This window comes from Acinonyx jubatus, chromosome C2, assembly GCF_027475565.1.
Source record: "Acinonyx jubatus isolate Ajub_Pintada_27869175 chromosome C2, VMU_Ajub_asm_v1.0, whole genome shotgun sequence".
In the NCBI taxonomy this organism is placed as follows: Eukaryota; Metazoa; Chordata; class Mammalia; order Carnivora; family Felidae; genus Acinonyx; species Acinonyx jubatus.
The window spans coordinates 134,178,371-134,197,037 of NC_069384.1; the positions used below are offsets into that span (position 1 = coordinate 134,178,371).

Sequence of the window (18,667 nt, forward strand, 5' to 3'; positions counted from 1 at the left end):
TTCTATCCTCTCTGGGAAAATAATGGTAGCTTTGGTATTATTAGAAGAATTTCAGGTCAAACATATCCTTTGGATGATGACCACTGTCTCAAAACTATAAGTGTGTGGAATGTCTCCATGACAATAGGAATACAAATGTATGTTTGTGTTTCCAGTGTATGTAAGATTATACTTGCAACTGTGGATGTTTGTAGGTGACGTTTTAGGTGATGATCTTTTTGTTCTTCGTGAACAAAATCTGGATTACTCGCTTAACATTCATGACTAAATTCTGCACATTCCTGTTACTTATAACCAAGATCTCCGCTCAATTTTAGTGTGTACATCTCTACTTTTTGCATCACCACCTCCCAAAAGTCACTTGTAAGAGACATTGGCATTGTGTGTATGAATCATGCTCCTCACAGAAGTGTGTTTAAGGCTGTGTGATCCTTGCTTCTAATGTTGTGTCTCCCTTCTCTCCTTTTTGTCTTTATCCACAGAATGTTTTTGTAGATAAACCAGCGTTTCCGGAGTATAAAGTTTCTGATGCAAAAAAGTCCAAATTCATACTTTTGCATTTTAGCACTTTTAAAGCTGGCTGGGACTGGCTTATTCTATTGGCGACGTTTTATGTTGCCGTGACTGTACCTTACAACGTTTGCTTTATTGGCAACGATGATCTGTCCACGACGCGGAGCACAACAGTCAGTGACATTGCAGTGGAGATCCTTTTTATCATAGGTAAGACCCAACGGCTGCTTTCCTAGGAGATTTGCATAGAGGAAGTAAGTGTGTTCCAGATTTTCCTGACATGAATTTGAACTAAGATCCATTTGCATGGGCATGACTAAGACTTTGATGCAAATTTTGGAGAAGCACATATTTGGATTTCTGAAAATTGCCTCTTCCAGCTTTCCCACCGTTCCTTTAGTCAAACAGATCTAAACCCACTTCTTGTGTTTCTATCCTTGTTTCATCAACTATGGGCTAACAAAGACTTAATGGCTATTTTGTTGGTACTCTCATATCCATCCTGATCTTAATTGTGCAGGGTCAAAGATGGGGCTTGGCAAGAACCCATCAATGGTGATCTGATAATGGTCCAGTCCTGGGCATGGTTCTCCATACCTTTTCATGCCTTTTTGGCATGTTGGTGGTTGTTGCCGTAGGTGGCCTGGTTGTGGAAGCAAAGGATTATACAAGCCTTCCAGTCAATTGGGAGAAGCAGGGAGTATCTGATTTTAACTTAAAAAAAAGTCCCCAAGGGATGCTTGCTAAGAATATTTATCTCCAGAATATTGGCAACCTCAGTTGAAGCTGTCTCTACCCCACTCTTGTAAGCCTCTTCCTGTTTCCCTGTCCCTTAAATCTTAATCAATTTAGACCTAAGCCTAGCTCTTTCTTATACTTTCTAAGACAAATTCTATATTTCCATTAAAGGCTTAGACCGACCCCCTGCAGAGGTGTTTTATTGTGTTTTTTTTTCCTTTTTTTAGATTCACAGGAAATTGCAAAGATAGTACAGAAATGTCCCTTGTCCCTTTCATTCATCCCTCTTGAGTTCTTGACCATCATTGGCAACCTGATACTTGATTCTTTACGTGGTCGTGGTGATATAGGGCAATATCCTTTTTATAAAGATGAAAGAATGTTTGGAAAATATTTTCAAGCAGGTAGGTGAACAAAGGATGAGAAATGAATCTTAAAAGTTCAAAGGAAGAAAATAAATGAGGCAGATCAAACACTTATTTCAATGGTGGTGGTCCTTTTCTCTGTGGAGCTAGCTGGTAAAGTTTTGGGGCCAGAGTGGGTTCTCTAACCGTTAGTATGTTTTCTCTGGATGAGTTTATACGCTCTTGGTGTGGCTTGGGTACCACTATTAACATTGCATCTGTTGAGCACCCCCTCAAAGCTATGTCAGGACCCCTGCTCCCAACCTAAAAGTGGTGGCTGTGGTATGGTTAGGCCACTAGATGGCAATGTTGTCTACGTAGGTAGTTTGGCAAGACTACAAAGTCAAGAAAACATACCTTTAATTTTTTTTTTTTTTAACTTAAACCATTCCTCATTAGAAAGGTGTAACCTAAAGGGATGTAAAACTCACTGTTAAATGGAAAATAACAACATTCCAGCTTGCAAACAAATTGGGTGTGTCCAGTTGCCAATCCACTGTGGTTTGATATCCTTTTACTTTCCCAAACTTCCCTGTCTTCTCCTACCTGCCCATAATACATGTGTAAATTAACGCTCTAAAAAAACTCCCTATGACCCCATTCAATGTTCTCAAGAACTTGAGTACTCAAATGTCTATTACATCTGAGTATCTACTTAACAAACATTTCATATCATTATTATTAATGTTATTATTATTTACAACTCTGCCATAGGGACACGGTTATATCTTGAACGTTCCACTGTTCCTTGTTCTAGGATATTTGAAATTCCAAGGGCTTAGAAGCCACTTCTGGTACTATATGCTCACTGGCAGATGGTGATGTGTTCATACTCAGAACTGACACCTGTAAGAAAGATATTTTGTACAATTTTGGGGGGTTGAATTGGTTGGTTGTTTTTTTTTAAAGGCTTCTTTCTTCTACTAAACCAATGGAGTCTGGCTTGCCCTCTGACCGTTGCCCCTAAGTCTGCTGTGTTTTTTGTGACTCACATTTCTGCTGTGCTCCAGGCAGTAAGATGTTCCTCTGGGTAGGCAATACCCCTCACTTACCAGCAGCATGATAAAGAAATAAAAATTCACTCTATGCAGTTCACCTTCTACAAAGATTACAATTTGAGATTTTGGCCTGCTAACAGTTTTAGAATGTTGCCAGCCTGGAATCCCTTCTTGACTGACTTATTTTTATAAGCAGTAAAAACTTTACTGCGCTTTACTGTTGCCGTCTTCCTGCTTTTTCTTCTTTTAAATGAGTTTAAATGTGTCTATAATTTATTATAACAGATTTGGAAAAGTAGTTGAAAATTTCTCCAAGTATGTTTCCCCGAGCCTTTATTGTATGAAATATTTCACAAAGGTGATGTGAAAATGATCACCGAGAAATAAATCAAAACAGTAGGAATAAAAGCGTGCATTGCCTATAATACTGTACTTTCACAGTACTAATAAGGCAGTGTTTGTATCATTTAATAGTTGTTAAATTGGTATGCGTGACAATTCTATATGTATTTTTAAACATGTTTATTTTTTTTTTTTTGTAGATAAGTGCTGTTAAATTAGTATCTTATAATCACCCTGGTCAGAACTGTTAAAAAGTAGTTTAAAAAGAATTTTGGGGAGGAAAGGCTTTCATATTGCAAAACATGATGCTTTCAAAATATTTTGTTATTTGAACCCCTCTATACAAGTAAGGTGATGTGATTATTTTCTACATGGGGAAAATTAAGTGTTCATGAAAGAAGAATATATCGTCAAAATGGAACTTGAAAGATAATATATCTCTTTTGGTGATTCATCATGCACATTAACTTTATACATTTCTGAGAAATTCAGTGATAAAGAAATCTGTTTAACCATGATTAACCCAGCACCTCCTAAAGTTATTTTTACCTCGGAACCCATTCCTTCCCAGACCACTTGGTAACACTCTTTTGGGAAGACTGACTTGAAAACATTCTTCCCTGATAAATTCACTATAAGTATCTGAGTGTGATTATGCTAGTCAAACTACAAATATGAATGATGAGCTTGAATCTCTCCTAACTACTCTCTTTACCTTAAAGTAAATTGCTTTGTAAACCACATTAATTCTTCAGGATCAGTAGGGCACAAGGTTTGGCTATAAGTTACAAAGTGGTTATAAAATTAATTTTAGTTTTAAAACCATCATGTATAATTTAGCTGCTGATTCAAAGCCTCATGGAAACTTGCAACGAGAAGTGACCTACTAGTAATTTATCTAATCCAATCTTTCTTAATTTATGGGGAGGGGGGTGCCTACTGAGCCCTAGTGGTATGCCCAAATCCTGGTGGCACACTCAGGTTTCCTTGTCGTTGGATCAGGTTTCTTAAGAGTTTGTAACCAATATGGTTCCATTTTCTGAAAAATTCTACTCTACTTGTTTTCCTTTATTTATAGCAATGAGGCAGAAGGTGAGAGAAAGAAGTACCAACTTCCTTCTCTTTCTTTCATGAATGCAGAAATTAATAGTTTTAATCTCTGAAATCTTGGTGGCAAACATTGTGATACGCCATTAGGTCTGATAATCACGTAACCCTTTTCCTTATCAAAAACCTAAAGAACCCAGTTTTGTGCAGGCAGCAGTATCCCAGACCCAGGGGATGAGTTGTGAGTATTCCGAGCCAGTGGTAGTTCCTGTCCCCTTACCCAGTTCCAGACATAGGGGTAAATACGTGACCAGTTCTAGCCAATAGAATATAAAGAGATTATTTCTGTGGGGCCTTTTGGGTATTATTTTCCCCCTGAAAAAAGAAGAGAGACATGTGAGGGGACATATTTGTGTCACTATTCCTTTCCTTCCCCCAGGATGTGTAGATGGAAGGGTATGATGTACTGTAATTATGTAGCCATCTATAATCACAAGGAGGTGCATAGGGAAGAAGATGTGGACTCCTTGTTGAGTGATATAATAACGTTCCTATTACTGGGGCCACTGTTACTTGGATATTTTGTTATTGATAGTTATATTGGTATAAAATTTTTGAAAAATTGGGCCATTTCAGAGGTTCAATGATAACTCCTTTCCAGGGGAACAGAATCCTCTTTCTTCTATCCTGTCATTCCACTGTGAGCCTATCTAGGAAGTGGTTTGCACATACCACACATATCTGCTGTCATAATCACAAAGACTGAGCATCGTAGGCTATGCCATAAAGCTGCAACTCTGATTGGCTTGGTTTCTCTAAGAATCCTCAGAAAGCTCAAGGTCAGAGGAAACATGGGATACAATTGTACTTTCTGTTTACTCTACATTCACCTTAGTCATAAAAGGACGGTTGAGAGTCATGTGGGATAAAGGGCAATCATGCAGTATGCAGACCATACTGGCCAGGCCTGAACGTCTAGCATCCTTACCCACTGCTCACCACCAATGCCGTCAGTTATTATGACAACCCAAACACTCCATACATATTCAAAAGTTTTTCCTCAGTGTTCTGTTTTTTTTTAATTTTTTTAAATTTTTTTTAACGTTTATTTATTTTTGAGACAGAGAGAGACAGAGCATGAACAGGGGAGGGGCAGAGAGAGAGGGAGACACAGAATCCGAAGCAGGCTCCAGGCTCTGAGCGGTCAGCACAGAGCCCCACACGGGCCTCGAACTCACAGAGTGCGAGATCATGACCTGAGCCGAAGTCGGACGCTCAACTGACTGAGCCACCCAGGCCCCCCCCTCAGTGTTCTATTTTTAAAGTTATATTCTGTGTTGATTTAGGTAGTTCTATTTCACAGGTTCTCAATAGGCACAGAATCACACATAGGAACCATTTTAGAAATATGTAGATTAGGGGCGCCTGGGTGGCTCAGTCGGTTAAGTGTCGGACTTCGGCTTAGGGCATGCTCTCACAGTTTGTGGGTTTGAGACCCATGTCGGGCTCTGTGCTGACAGCTCAGAGCCTGGTTCCTGGTTCAGATTCTGTGTCTCCCTCTCTCTCTGCTCCCCCCATGCTTTGTTTGTCCCTCTTTCAAAAATAAATAATGAACTTAAAAAAATTTTTAATTTTAAGAAAGAAATATGTAGGTTAGACTTTAATCAGCACTACCATCATTTGGTTTTAATGCTGTTCGATCACAAGTAACTTACCTACAAATAATTTTACTCCAAATGAACAGATTTGCTCTATATGTAATATGTCTTATAATCATATATTTATATTTTCAACATTTCTGATTATTTTATTTTTCTCTTTCTCTTTTGTAATACTTTATTAACTAATGCTTCTACTCACTTACATGTCACCAAATTTTGCTATCGCAGAATCTTTATTTCTTCCTATCACTAAATTTTTATTATAACCCTGTGACATAATTAAATCGGGTATATCTGTTTACACATAGGAGGGAAAAGAGCGAAAACAGTAAACAGTTTATCCAAGATCTAGCTGATTACTGACCAAGCTAGGACTAAAACTCTAAACCCACTTGTAAAATGGGTATTAGCATTCTTATGAGGATTTAGTGAGGTTATTGTATCAAGAAATAAGTTTACTTGCTGTTTAATCATTACTGATAAGTATTGTTCAATAATGTCACCAAGCCCCTATCTCTTCAGTTTGTTTTAATATCCACTATTTTTTTTTTTTTTTGGAAAACAAGCATTCTTTATTTAATACAAACTGAAAATTCAGCTAATCATGGGAATAAGGTAGACCAGAACATTCCACATCCCTTAGCTTTCGAGAACACGAGTGTCTGGGGAGTCATTTACTGCTTAAAAGATCTAAGGCTTTTATAGTGATTTCTACAGACTTGCCTTAGCATCCTTTTAGAAAAGCCTAGAGAAGGTCTCTTACGTCTACCTAAGTCAAGCATCCCTTGTCTGGCGTGCACTGAAATGACCACTAATAATATTAGAGGCCATCATTCCAGGTGCGTGTTCCATCCAATCTTCCATCAGCACTTGTCCGAACAAGGAAATAAGCTGATCTGCATTTCAGCTCCTCCTCCCTTTTCCTGCCCTGCTCTGATGAGGCCTGAAAGGCTCTAGCTGTGCTTCCAGTAACAGTCTAGAAGGAAGTCATTAGCTGAAGGCTTAATCACTAGCTTTAAAGTGACTAAGACTTCTCTCTATTCAACAGATTCATAATTTTACTGGATCTGTGTTTAATTTCTAATGATAATTATGGGTACTTTTTTGAGAGACAAAAAGAAAAAGCAGGGGAGGGACAGAGAGAAAGGGAGAGAGAGAATCTTAAGCAGACTCCACGCCTAGGAGCCTGACCCAGGGCTCGACATGGGGCTCAATCTCACCACCACGAGATGATGACCTGATCCGAAATCACGAGTTGGGTGCTTAACTGACTGAGCCACTCAAGCACCTCTAGATACCCGTTTGTTTTATCAGACTTCTTCCCAAAGCCTCTCTTTGTTGTGTATAATCTTTATTGATATGCCTTTCCCATTTAACATGGAACTGAAGAGTAATGTTCTTATACCATTTGACTGCAGTTTGTTACTCTCCGACAGAAACTCAAGACTCACAAGAAATACTTTGTTTCAGTATTCTTGGGTATCTTTTTCTGTTAGAGTAAAATATTTAAATCTCAGTGGAACCTGGAAAACCATAAACATTTGATTGTTATTTCATTGTACAAGCAAACCCCAACTTAGAGTTATCTCCTGAAAATTACAAACAGAGGTATGTCATTTTCCCATTTAGTGAGGTCACTGATATTAAAGATACAGACTTGGATACTGAAGGGAAAGATTTCTTTAATGTCTATTTATTTATTTTGAGAGATTAGATAGATAGATAGAGCACATGCACGTACAGGAGAGGGGCAGAGAGGGGGCAGAGAGAGAATCCCAAGCAGGCTCTGTGCTGTCTGCACAGAAGCCAATGCAGGGCTCGATCCCATAATTGTGTGATCATGACCCGAGCCGAAAGTCAACAGTCCGATGGCTCAACCAACTAAACCAGCCAGGAGGCCCCTGAAGGGAAAGATTTCTCTCAGTGAATAAAGTTGAAGTTCCATGGTGATGAGGGAACTCAAATTTTACCACTGAATGGTTTGGGCATTCTGGTATTCCTAGACTACATATTTAGAAGGCTTGAGTTAGCATTCATTTATCTCTTAGCATTTAAGGCCCTCCCTCCTTTCCTCTCTCCCTCCATCTGCTCCCTTCTTCCTCTCCTGCCACTTACGTACTTTCTTTCTCCTGTTCTCCTTCTTCCTTTCAAACATAGGGTAGCAATGGAAGCCTACACCCCCACATCCTCACCCTTCACACTTATCTTGGATTGAGTAATAGCGTCTCTTTTAGAAAAGATTTTTTTTAATGTTTCCTTATTTATGAGAGAGAAAGAGAGAGTGCAAGCAAGGGAGGGGTAGAGAGATAAGGAGACAGAGAATCTGAAGCAGACTCCAGGTTCTAAGCTGTCAGCACAGAGCCGGACATGGGGCTCAAACCCATGAGCTGTGAGAACATGACCTCAGCCAAAGCCAACTGAGTCACCCAGGCACCGTAAGTAATAGCATCTCTTAATAAGAGGAACTCAAGACGGTATTCATAGCCATGGCTCACAGTGGACCTTTGTCTCATGTGGGCATTTTTAACCCAACTGTAAGAGTATCCCAGTCTCTCCATTCCCAGATAATACGTTTGGGGTAGTGAATAAATGGAATGTGTTTAACCATTGACTAGAAATGAATCAGGACTCACTTGGCTGCAGACCAGCTAATTTCTGATGAATAAATTTAAGCCTGAGGATACAGCAATAATGAAACAACAACAGCAAAAAACAAAAAACAAAAAAACAGAAAACGAGTGTGCCACTTCAGATTGCCACAGAAGTGTAACATACTCAGTATCTTATCTCAAAAGTGAAGAGATTTTATTTGTCAGAATGCCTTTGGAAAAAAAGAGAGTGCACTGAAAAAGTTAGGTACTTTTTTTCCTTATTGTTATTAAGGGCTCCCAAATTCGTTGACTTAAAAGTACCTACTCGGGAACTAGACTAAAGCAAAGACTAAAATTGCATTTATTTTTGCAAATAAACTGTCAGTTTCCCTGTTGCTTCTGTAGGCTTGTCAAAATTCCCCATGGGAAGATGAAGTACTATAATAAATCAAATATCGAGCAGATACCCAGGATATGTGGCCACTGTATTTTCCTGAACTATGTGAAACTAGGAAACAGTGCTTCTTCATTGGATTGGGCCAAAAATAGCAATTAATGTTTTCCTTAGGCTAGAATAATAGGTTTACGTTTGATTTTAAAACGCACTTTATTCACTATCTTTTCCTGTTAGACACAAAGATTTTTAGAAATATTCCCACCATTCTTCACTGTGACTGAAATCATTGAAATACTCAATGACAATGTTCTGACAAACCAACAGATTACATTTTCAAGCATTTTCTTTGATTAGTTTCATTTCTCCTCTGTGGATAGACCATGCTAATTACATAAGCTTCAAAATAGAAACCGTGGAGAAAAGAAATGGTCCTCAGTCACACCCATCCCAGCAAGACCACTGCTTCTGCATTCAATCTTTCTGGTTGCTGTTTTCTCTCTTTTATTTTCATGTGGTTGTGATCATAGTCTACACAAATTTTGGTGACTTTTTTTTCCACCTAAGATTTTAATGTAAGGATTTATCTGCGTTTCATAAATATTTACAAACATTTAATAGGTGCATAATATTCCATCATGTAAATGAACTAGTTTGTTTACTTAATAACCATGTCTTAGTTGTTACACATTTGAGATGATTTTTTTTTGCTACTTAAAAAATTATAATGAACATCTCTGTGAACAATGTATTTATTCATTAATTGAACACATTTATATTGAATGCTTGTTTGCCATGCAGTGTTTTAGTTGCTAGAGATAGAACAGCAAAACAAAGATCTTTGCCTTCATAGGATGTATATTCCAATAGAGATAAACAGGAAACAAAACAAATAAGTAAAATATATAACATGTCGGATAGTGGTGAGTTACATAAAGAGTAGAAAAGGTGAGAAGGGGGAGAAATGGGCTGCAATCCTAAATGAAGTGGTCAGGGATGTGAATTAAGAACATGGCATTTAAATAAAGATAGAGGGGAAGCAAGGAAATAGTCAACTGTATGCCTCGAGGAAGCACATTACAAGCAAAGAGAACATCAAATGCAAAAGACCCCACTCATACATTTAGAATTATTTTAAGGAGTGGAATTACTGGGCCAAAAAATATTAATATATACAGCTTATAACATATTTTCAACGTTTCATTTTTTAAAATCACATTACCCTTAGAGCAGTTATTGGGCAGTAAAGCTCAAGTTGAAATGCAATTTGTTCATGCTAATATTTTTTTATAGTAATAGCTATTGTAGAAAGTTATAGATGCATGTCACTTTCTGAATTTGTTTTACTCCTAAACAGTCATTTCATTTAATGGAGTAATTCAGATAAAATAGTGTTATTAATATTGCATCATTGTTGCTTATTTTTGCTTTGGTTTTCCTTAGGAGATTAGATATATATGGAAAGTAGATATATATTACATGATGTACCTGAATCCATTGTGTTTACATCTGAAATATTTGTGAGATGGTAGATTTGGAGGAAAATTGTCTTAGCACACTCCGAGAATGATGCTGCCCTGTGACTTACCTATTACCGTAAATAGACTTATGAGGAGCACGTGCTCATAAAATATGAAACAATAGTGCTTGTTTTGAACAAGGCAAGGAAATTAAAAATGGAATATTACTAAATTTAGAAACCCAGGAGAAAATTGTGAGTTCTTGATTTAGAAACCTATTGCAAAGTAATGAGGGATTTTTTTCTTTCCATTTGCCACTTATCAAACATGAACTCTGCTATGTCATTCTCTCCTTTTCCCACTTTTTCAAGTATGCTTTCTTGCAATATGAAAAAAATCATATTCTCTAAGTAAAAGTGGCATTATTTATGTGGTTTTTATTTCCCATGTCAACCCATGCATTTAACATTTGCCGTTGGTATAATCTCTCCAATTACCCCATTAGGTTTAAGATAAATACATAAATAATTTTTTAAAACCAAATATACTGAGAAATTATTTGAATATTTTAGATAACATAAAAAATTATGGCCACCTGGGCCCAGATGTAATTCACTATGTATTCTTCAATTCATTACATATTTGTTGAGGACCAATCATGATGTCACTGAGGTGATTGCATATGGCATTTCCTCAGCATAGTATAGAAGACCCTCTAGAGTCTGAATTCTTATCCTTTTTTCTTTTTAGTTTATTTTTGAGAGAGAGAGAGAGAGCATGATCAAGAGAGCGGCAGAGAGAGAGAAGGAGACACAGAATCCAAAGCAGGCTCCAGGCTCTGACCTGTCAGCACAGAGCCCAATGCGGGGCTCAAACTCAGGAACTCGAGATCATGACCTGAGCCGAAGTCAGACTCTTAACCGACTGAGCCACCTGGGAGCCTCTGGCCTCTTACCCTTTTTGTATCATCACTTTCTCCTTTCTCCTGTGGCTGCAGCCTTTTGAGACCACCAGTAGTTCTTCAACTGTGCCATTCCTTACATTCTTTGTATTTTCCTATCTTTTGTAGTTGCTACTCTCAGAAAATAAAAAATGGCTAGACATCTTCTTAGCTCTTCTTTATCCAATAAAATCTGCCTCCTTGAGGTATCATCTTTGATGTCTTCTACAAAATCTTCTTTTTAACTCTTCTAACCCTATCACCATGGTCTGGGGTAGGTTTCCCTCATGCATTCTTTACATGCTTTCCCTTCCCCACTCTTCAGCCCTATATCATAATGGTCTATTTCTCCCCCACTCCACGCACATACCATAAATAAACTAGGAGTGCCCAGAGGACACGGACTGGATGTTTAGTTCTCTAGTTCCTCCAGGTAATAAGTGTCTGACCCATAGTTAACAGAGTAACGTTTACCTACTACCGTAGTGCAGATAAAATACGAAATGTAGCTCATTGAGTTGGAACAATAGCCTTCTTTTCCAAAGGCAGTCCTCCATCTTTTTGGTTTAAGACCAAACTTATATTTGCAGAGTAGACTCAAGATAAAATATTTTTCAATTTATTATTTCATTCAATGATTTTAACAAAGCCAGAGAAGAGTTCTCCAGTTGCCTGTTGCCTTTTTGTCAAATGGAGCTTGATAGTCTTTTTTTCTGACTCTTTCCTATCTGATGCTAGTGATCGCTTCTTCTCTTGCTTCGGGTTCCATGGCATACTGTGATCTAGTTTTCCTTCTCCTTCCTCCAGATTTCTACTCAATCTCCTTCATGAGCTCTTCCCGCTTTGCCTGTATTTTTAAGTGGCATTGTTTCCCTGGATTTGCCCTTGGCTCTCTGTTCCGTCTCGTCTATGTCACTCTCTCACCATGGGGTGTTTGCATCATCTCCTATTAGTTCAGTGTCGGTGGTTTCCAAATCAATCTTTTGAACCTGATTGCTTCTAAAACCTCATGCATGTGTATTCAGCTGTCTACAGACTATCTCTCCAATGAAGCATGACTTCTTTGAGTACCACAGATTGGAAATTGAATTGTCTTCTTTTCTTACAGTACTCACCTCTTTCCTTCCTGGATTTTACCGTGTCTGTGAATATGACCCCATGAGCCATTAACATAGGGCTTTTCACAGATTCCTCCCTCTCCCTTAGTCCCCCAATAAAATCAAACTCAGAATCCTGTGTGGCCCACCTCCTCACCATCTGCTGATACACTGTCTCTTCTTACTCTTCACTGCCCTTACGTTAGTTCCAGTTACCATCAGTTCTGATTGGATTACTACAGCCCCACTAACTTTCCTTGCCTACACTCTTTGGAATCTATTCACTACTCTAGAGTCAGGTTTTTGTTGTTGTTGTTTTAATGTTTATTTATTTATTTTGAGAGAGAGAGCATGCTCAAGCAGGAGAGGGGCAGAGAGAGAGAGAGAGAGAGAGAGAGAATCCCAAGCAGGCTCCACACTGTCAGTGCAGAGCCCAACGCAGGGCTCGATTTCAGGAACCATGAGATCTTGACCTGAGACAAAATCAAGAGTCTGACGCTTAACTGACTGAACCACCCAGGCTTTCCTGTTGTTGTTATTGTAATATAATGTATATCTGATCATGTCATCTCCCTGCTTAAAACCCTTCAAACACTTTCTCTTCTTGAACTCTAAATCAATGCATACCGGGCAGCCTCCATCCTCTTTCTCCTTTGTGTTGCTAACTCGTATTCACCCTTCAGGACACACCTTATGTGATCTCCCACCTGTCTGTAGCAAACTTCACCTTCCAAGTCTTCATCTTCCAAGTCAGCTATTCTTTGAGTATAGCTATTCCCCCAGAGCGCTCATGATGTAGCTTTATAATTTCCTGTGAACTCACCTATATTCCCTCCTAAATTACAGTTTCTTTGAGTGCATGAACAGAGCCCTAGTCATATTCGTACTCCCAGTATCCAGCCAACACATGTACATATTAGGCGGTCCATAAATATTGGTTGAATAAATAAATGAGGGGCAATCATGATTATTTCTGTTTTCCTTAAATAGAAATTAGAACTTAGAAATGGTAAAAACAAAACTTTTCAAAGGAGATGCTGCTAGTAAGGGGGAGAGCTGAAATTAGAACCCGATTATATTTTTTAAAAGCCAGTGTTCATCCCGAAGAGTCATGATAGATTATCATATCACCACATTTAACCAAACTACGATTATAATTTTAAACAATAAAATATCAAAAAAGTACACATTTTTTTAGAAGTTTTTTAATGTTTATTTATTTTTGAGAGAGAGAGAGACAGAGCACCAGTAGGGGAGGAGCAGAGAGAGAGAGAGACACAGAATCCGAAGCAGGCTCCAGGCTTGAGCTGTCAGCACAGAGCCCAATGTGGGACTCGAACTGATGGACTGCAAGATCATGACCTGAGCCAAAGTCAGACGCTTAACCTACTGAGCCACCCAGGCGCCCCAAAAAGTACCCATTTTTTAAACTTGCTAATGTTGTGCCCATAGCAGAATTATTGTTGCAGTTTCCATGGAAACCAGTAATTTTGGTGGTATTCCTTTGGAACCTTCAAAACAATTTTATTTACACTGCATCATCCAAAAGGTATTATAGAAAGTGTAGAAAAACTCAAAATAATCTGGAGTGAACAAAAGCCTGGAATACCGAACAAGAAGCAATTCTTCTCACTCATCTTTTGGGGAGACCAATAGTGAACAAAGGGGTGATGTCTAATATTTGCAACTCTTAAAAAAAGTGTGAAAACCTAATGAGGTCATTCCATGAGTGTACGAGACAGGGTGTGAGAATGTAAAACCATAAAAGTTGATGGGAAAATGTAGATGGAATGTTCCTTGCTATGCACACATTGATGAGAGAAATAAGGATCTAGAATGTAAGCTGTATAAATTTGATGAAACAGGAAGAAACTGCAGGAAAGTTAATAGCTGTAGCAGCCAACAAAGATATAATTTCTCAAGGAATGGGAACAACAGATGTTCGTGGCAGAGAGGCACATGAGGAGGTGATATGTCATGTTTTGTGGTACTGAAATACGTTACTTCAGCATACTGCAATTACACATCCAGATCCATCTGGTGGTGAGTGTGTGTGCGTGCGTGCACACACACGCGTTTTTAAGGTTCCTGTGATTTGTGCACATATGTCAGGGACATGGGGAAGAGTGGTCAATTTCAGATCATCTGGATGTCCCTTGAAAGGCTTACTAGTCCAAGGATGGTTGTAGCAATAAAAGGACTTTTTCTTTCTTTGGGACATATTTATACTAAAAAAAAATTCATTCTTTATCTGAAATTAAAGTTGTCCTGTGCTACATCTGGCCGCTGGGATGAACTCAATGGATCATACTAATGCCTTGGCTTTAGCAAGCAACACCAGGAGGTTGAATGCCCAAGAGCTGTTGCAAGAAGGGTTTATGCTGAAATGAGGCTGACCAATTTTTGGCTAAAGAGGGCAAAAGAAAAACCACTTAGGGACTTAGGGGTGCTGCCATCCTTAGTAGACGCTGGAGCACTGGGAGAGTTCCTTGCCATAATGATAAAAAGTCACATTTTGATTGCCCTGTCAAGACCAGCTACTAAAGCACTATTTCATGGGAAATGTTAAATTACTAAGTTGATGGAGGAATCAGAACAGTGGGCTTTGCTTTGTGTATTAGTTAGATTTAATAAGCTCTTATAACAAGAGCTGCAACAAAAATTCAGTGGCTTCTGAGATGTAGAGAGTTATTTCTGTCTCACCTAACGTTCTGGGGAGTGTCCGGAAGGCTGGTAGAGAGAAGAGGGGCAAGTGCTTGTCTTATGCAGTCGTTTAAGGACTGAGACTGACAATGGCTCTACGATCTTTAGTGGGTGGCTTCTAAGGTCATTCTGTTCTTCATTCCAACCAGCAGGAACAGAAAAACAAAGAGCATAGAAAGCAGATATGCATAATTTTATGTGCAAAGCATAAAATTTGCATACAGTGTTTCCACTTGTAAGAGCCTCACTTGCAACCACACTAGTGGCAAAGCGGGTGGGTGTTATTACCCAGCTGCAGTTGTTACCCTGGATTAAAAGGAGTATGAATTTTGGTGAACAGCCATCTTTTCTTGTTGTATTTTGCATGATATACTAGAGTTGCACTACATGGCTGTTAGATTGAGAGAAAGAGAAGGAAAACAAGTACTGTTTTAAATAGCAAAGGTAGTTTTCCTCATCATTCAGTTTATTTTTTTTTAATGTTCACTTATTGATTTTGAGACAGTAGGGGAGGGGCAGAAAGAGAGGGAGAGAGAGAATCCCAAGCAGTCCCCCAACTCAGGGCTCCATCTCACAGACTGTGAGATCATGACCTGAGCTGAAATCAAGAGTTCAGATGCTTAACCGACTGAGCTACCCAAGTGCCCTCCCTCTACCACCATCATTCAGTTTAGGAGAAGATAAGATGTGAGATAGGTCTTATTTCCTTTGTTTCTCCTGTACAGTGGGGGTTTTATTGATTTGAATGTGATTTTAGTATTTTGAAGAAGTTACAACATGACCACTGGATGCAGGTCAGCTGTTTCACCTGCTACTTAACTTAAGATGCCACAATCTCTAGGGGCGCCTGGGTGGCGCAGTTGGTTGGGCGTCCGACTTCGGCCAGGTCACGATCTCGCGGTCTGTGAGTTCGAGCCCCGCATCTGGGGCTCTGGGCTGATGGTTCAGAGCCTGGAGCCTGTTTCCGATTCTGTGTCTCCCTCTCTCTCTGCCCCTCCCCCGTTCATGCTCTGTCTCTCTCTCTGTCCCAAAAATAAATAAACGTTGAAAAAAAAAATTTAGAAAAAAAAAAAAAAAGATGCCACAATCTCTTTTAATGTCAAAGAAAAAGGTGACAGAATGGACTTAACTAGAGATGATAACTTTATGAGTGACTAAAGTTCTTTTGGGTATAGTTTGATTCCATATGAATTACTCTTTACTCACTGACTTCACAACCTAATATCAACATAATATGCAAATCTTCTACCTGCAAAATAAATAAATATGCTCTTTCTCCACAGTCATTTATTAAGAGCTGTGCCGTTACGTGGTTTGAATGTATTTCAAGTCTTGAATGTATTTTAAGACACCAAAACAGTTCTTCACAAGCGGTGAGGCTTATAGATAAGCAAATGAAGTAATTTACACGCTCATTACAGGTACTACCTAAAGGAAAAGAGGAAGAATAGTGAATAGGTATTGGAGGATGATATTTGATCAGATCAGCCTCTATCTTGGACATCTTTACTAAGATAATACAAGTGAATCCTTATCACTAAGAGATTTATTTTCATAGCAGATTGAAAATCTGAACTGACCGCACATATGAGTAGTCTGATAACAACTGAAATATGCAGAATGCATGGTCAATAGTAATCTTGAAGCACATTGAGAAACAGTTATGTTTGAATCTCTCAAATAGCAAAGGAGACATTACTGCTTACACTTAAATACATATTCAGAATAGCATCAGCACTAATGGACATTCAAATGCTAAAAAAGCACGCGACATTAGCTTGAGTATAGAACTCATCAAAACCAAACCCAAGTCAAGTAATGTAGTAGTGACAGCCAAATAACCACATTTGGAGTACTCAGCTGTTTGAGTGATGCCTTAGAAAACAACTTCTTGGAATAAAACCTTAGACTTCTAATTTGTGGCAATGTTCAATCCTGAGTAAACTGAATTTTGTAGCACCTGCTGACTTTAACCCTGACAAAGACAATGTTCTTTGATCCATATTGCTAGAAAAACAGCAGTAAATACTGAAAGGTTAATTTGAGGACAAGACCTTTCCTGAATACATGAGCAGATGATTTTTAACAAATGGATGTGTCTTTGTAAAATTTTATTCATCTTTACATCAAAAACCACCACGCTCTAAATAGAAAATAAGTAGAACTAGGTAATTAAAATATGTAGAAAATGTAATAAGTAGAAAAACACAGAGTTGGTAGGTTTTGAGAGTTATGTTTTACTGTCTGTAGAATATCCCTGAGAACACTAAATTTTATTTATATAAACAGATACAGAAACGCTAGACACTATATTTTATTTATATAAACAGAGACAGGAGCAGTTTCTAGCTCCCCTCCAGAAATACTCTGCAATAAGTTTAAAGGATAAACTTGTAAAAACTATTAAAAAACAACAACAACCTAACAACAATGAAAAACTTTTAATGTGAAATATGAACCAAAAAAATAATGAGAAACTTTGTTTCTTTTAAGACTGTAGCTCCAATTGGTGGCCTTTGATTTTGTACATTTCCAAAGGATAGATTTAACCTCCTAAAGGGCATGTTCCACTCTGACGATAAGTGCACCTGGGTATTAACTGGCTCCAGACTTCCTCCTGCCCACTCTAGCTCTGGTCTCTTTTTGAGTTCCACATGTGATTTTTTGGATGCAATTTCTGTTTGCCTTGTGATTTTCCTTCTTGGTTTTGGTAACCCACCATGCTTGGTGATGCTGACTTGATTTGTCTTTGGGCCACTTTCTCTACTCAAACAACCCTGAGGGAGAGTTAATAAAACATATACCATCTTACTTCCCAACTTTCCTTTTGATTTCAGTGACCTGGATTATAATACAACTAGAGCAAAGAACCACTCTGTGCCCCAACTTTGTCATTATTGCTTGATCCTACTCATATCTTGCCGAAATCAGATAAGTGTGGTTTGACACTATTGATCTTTTTATGATTTTACTGTTCACAAGACTAAAAGTAGACTAAATTATAGAAACCACAAGTAGAAATGCAATTATGGCATAACACAAATATATGAGCAATTTCTACAGATCACACTCATAAAAATAGCTATGAAATCATAATGTGCTAAAGTGAGAATCTATTTTTCTCTTAAGCATGCCTCCATTATTTCAAATACTGAATGTTTTTTCCATTTAGGGTTTTTTTTTTTAGTTTTTTAAATATAATTCTTCAGATTTGTGACTAATCAACTTGTGCTTTAAACGTCAAACGTATTAGTCACATTTTAAATGCATTTGAGAATACTTTGATAGAGCTTACGCATATCCATTTCTTCTGTGCTGGAAAAGCTGGTATCTGACAGGCCGCTGGAACAAATGTAGGGACCAGAAACAGATCTGTACATATATGATCACCTGATTTATGACAAAACCGTGACTAGAATACTTTGGGGGAAATGGTAATGTTTTCTAAACTGGTGCTAGATCAATCAGATTCCCTCCTGGGAAAATATAAATCTTGACTCCTGCGTCACACGACACACAGAATCACTTGCAGCATATGGACTGTAGAGAAAACGTAAAAGTCAAAAAATAAAACTCCCAGAAGACATCATGGTAGAATAGCGTAGTAATCTTGGCATAGGCATCAATTACTTAAACAGAACACAACTCATAATCAGAATGTATACTAACAATTCCTACAAATCTGTAAAAGAAAAAGGAGGGAAACCTATTTCATTAGACAAAAGTCCTGAACTGACACTTCATGAAAGAGGGTATCCAAGTATGCAGTTAGCACATGC

General features: G+C 38.3%; 1 protein-coding gene across 1 annotated transcript in view; it reads left to right on the forward strand.

Moving 5' to 3' along the window:
• KCNH8 (potassium voltage-gated channel subfamily H member 8) overlaps positions 1-18,667 on the forward strand; it is a 352,744-nt gene that overhangs the window by 208,304 nt on the left and 125,773 nt on the right. The window contains exon 5 of the mRNA XM_053221505.1: positions 483-723. Coding sequence (XP_053077480.1) covers positions 483-723 — 241 coding nt within the window. The remainder of the gene's footprint in view (positions 1-482; positions 724-18,667) is intronic.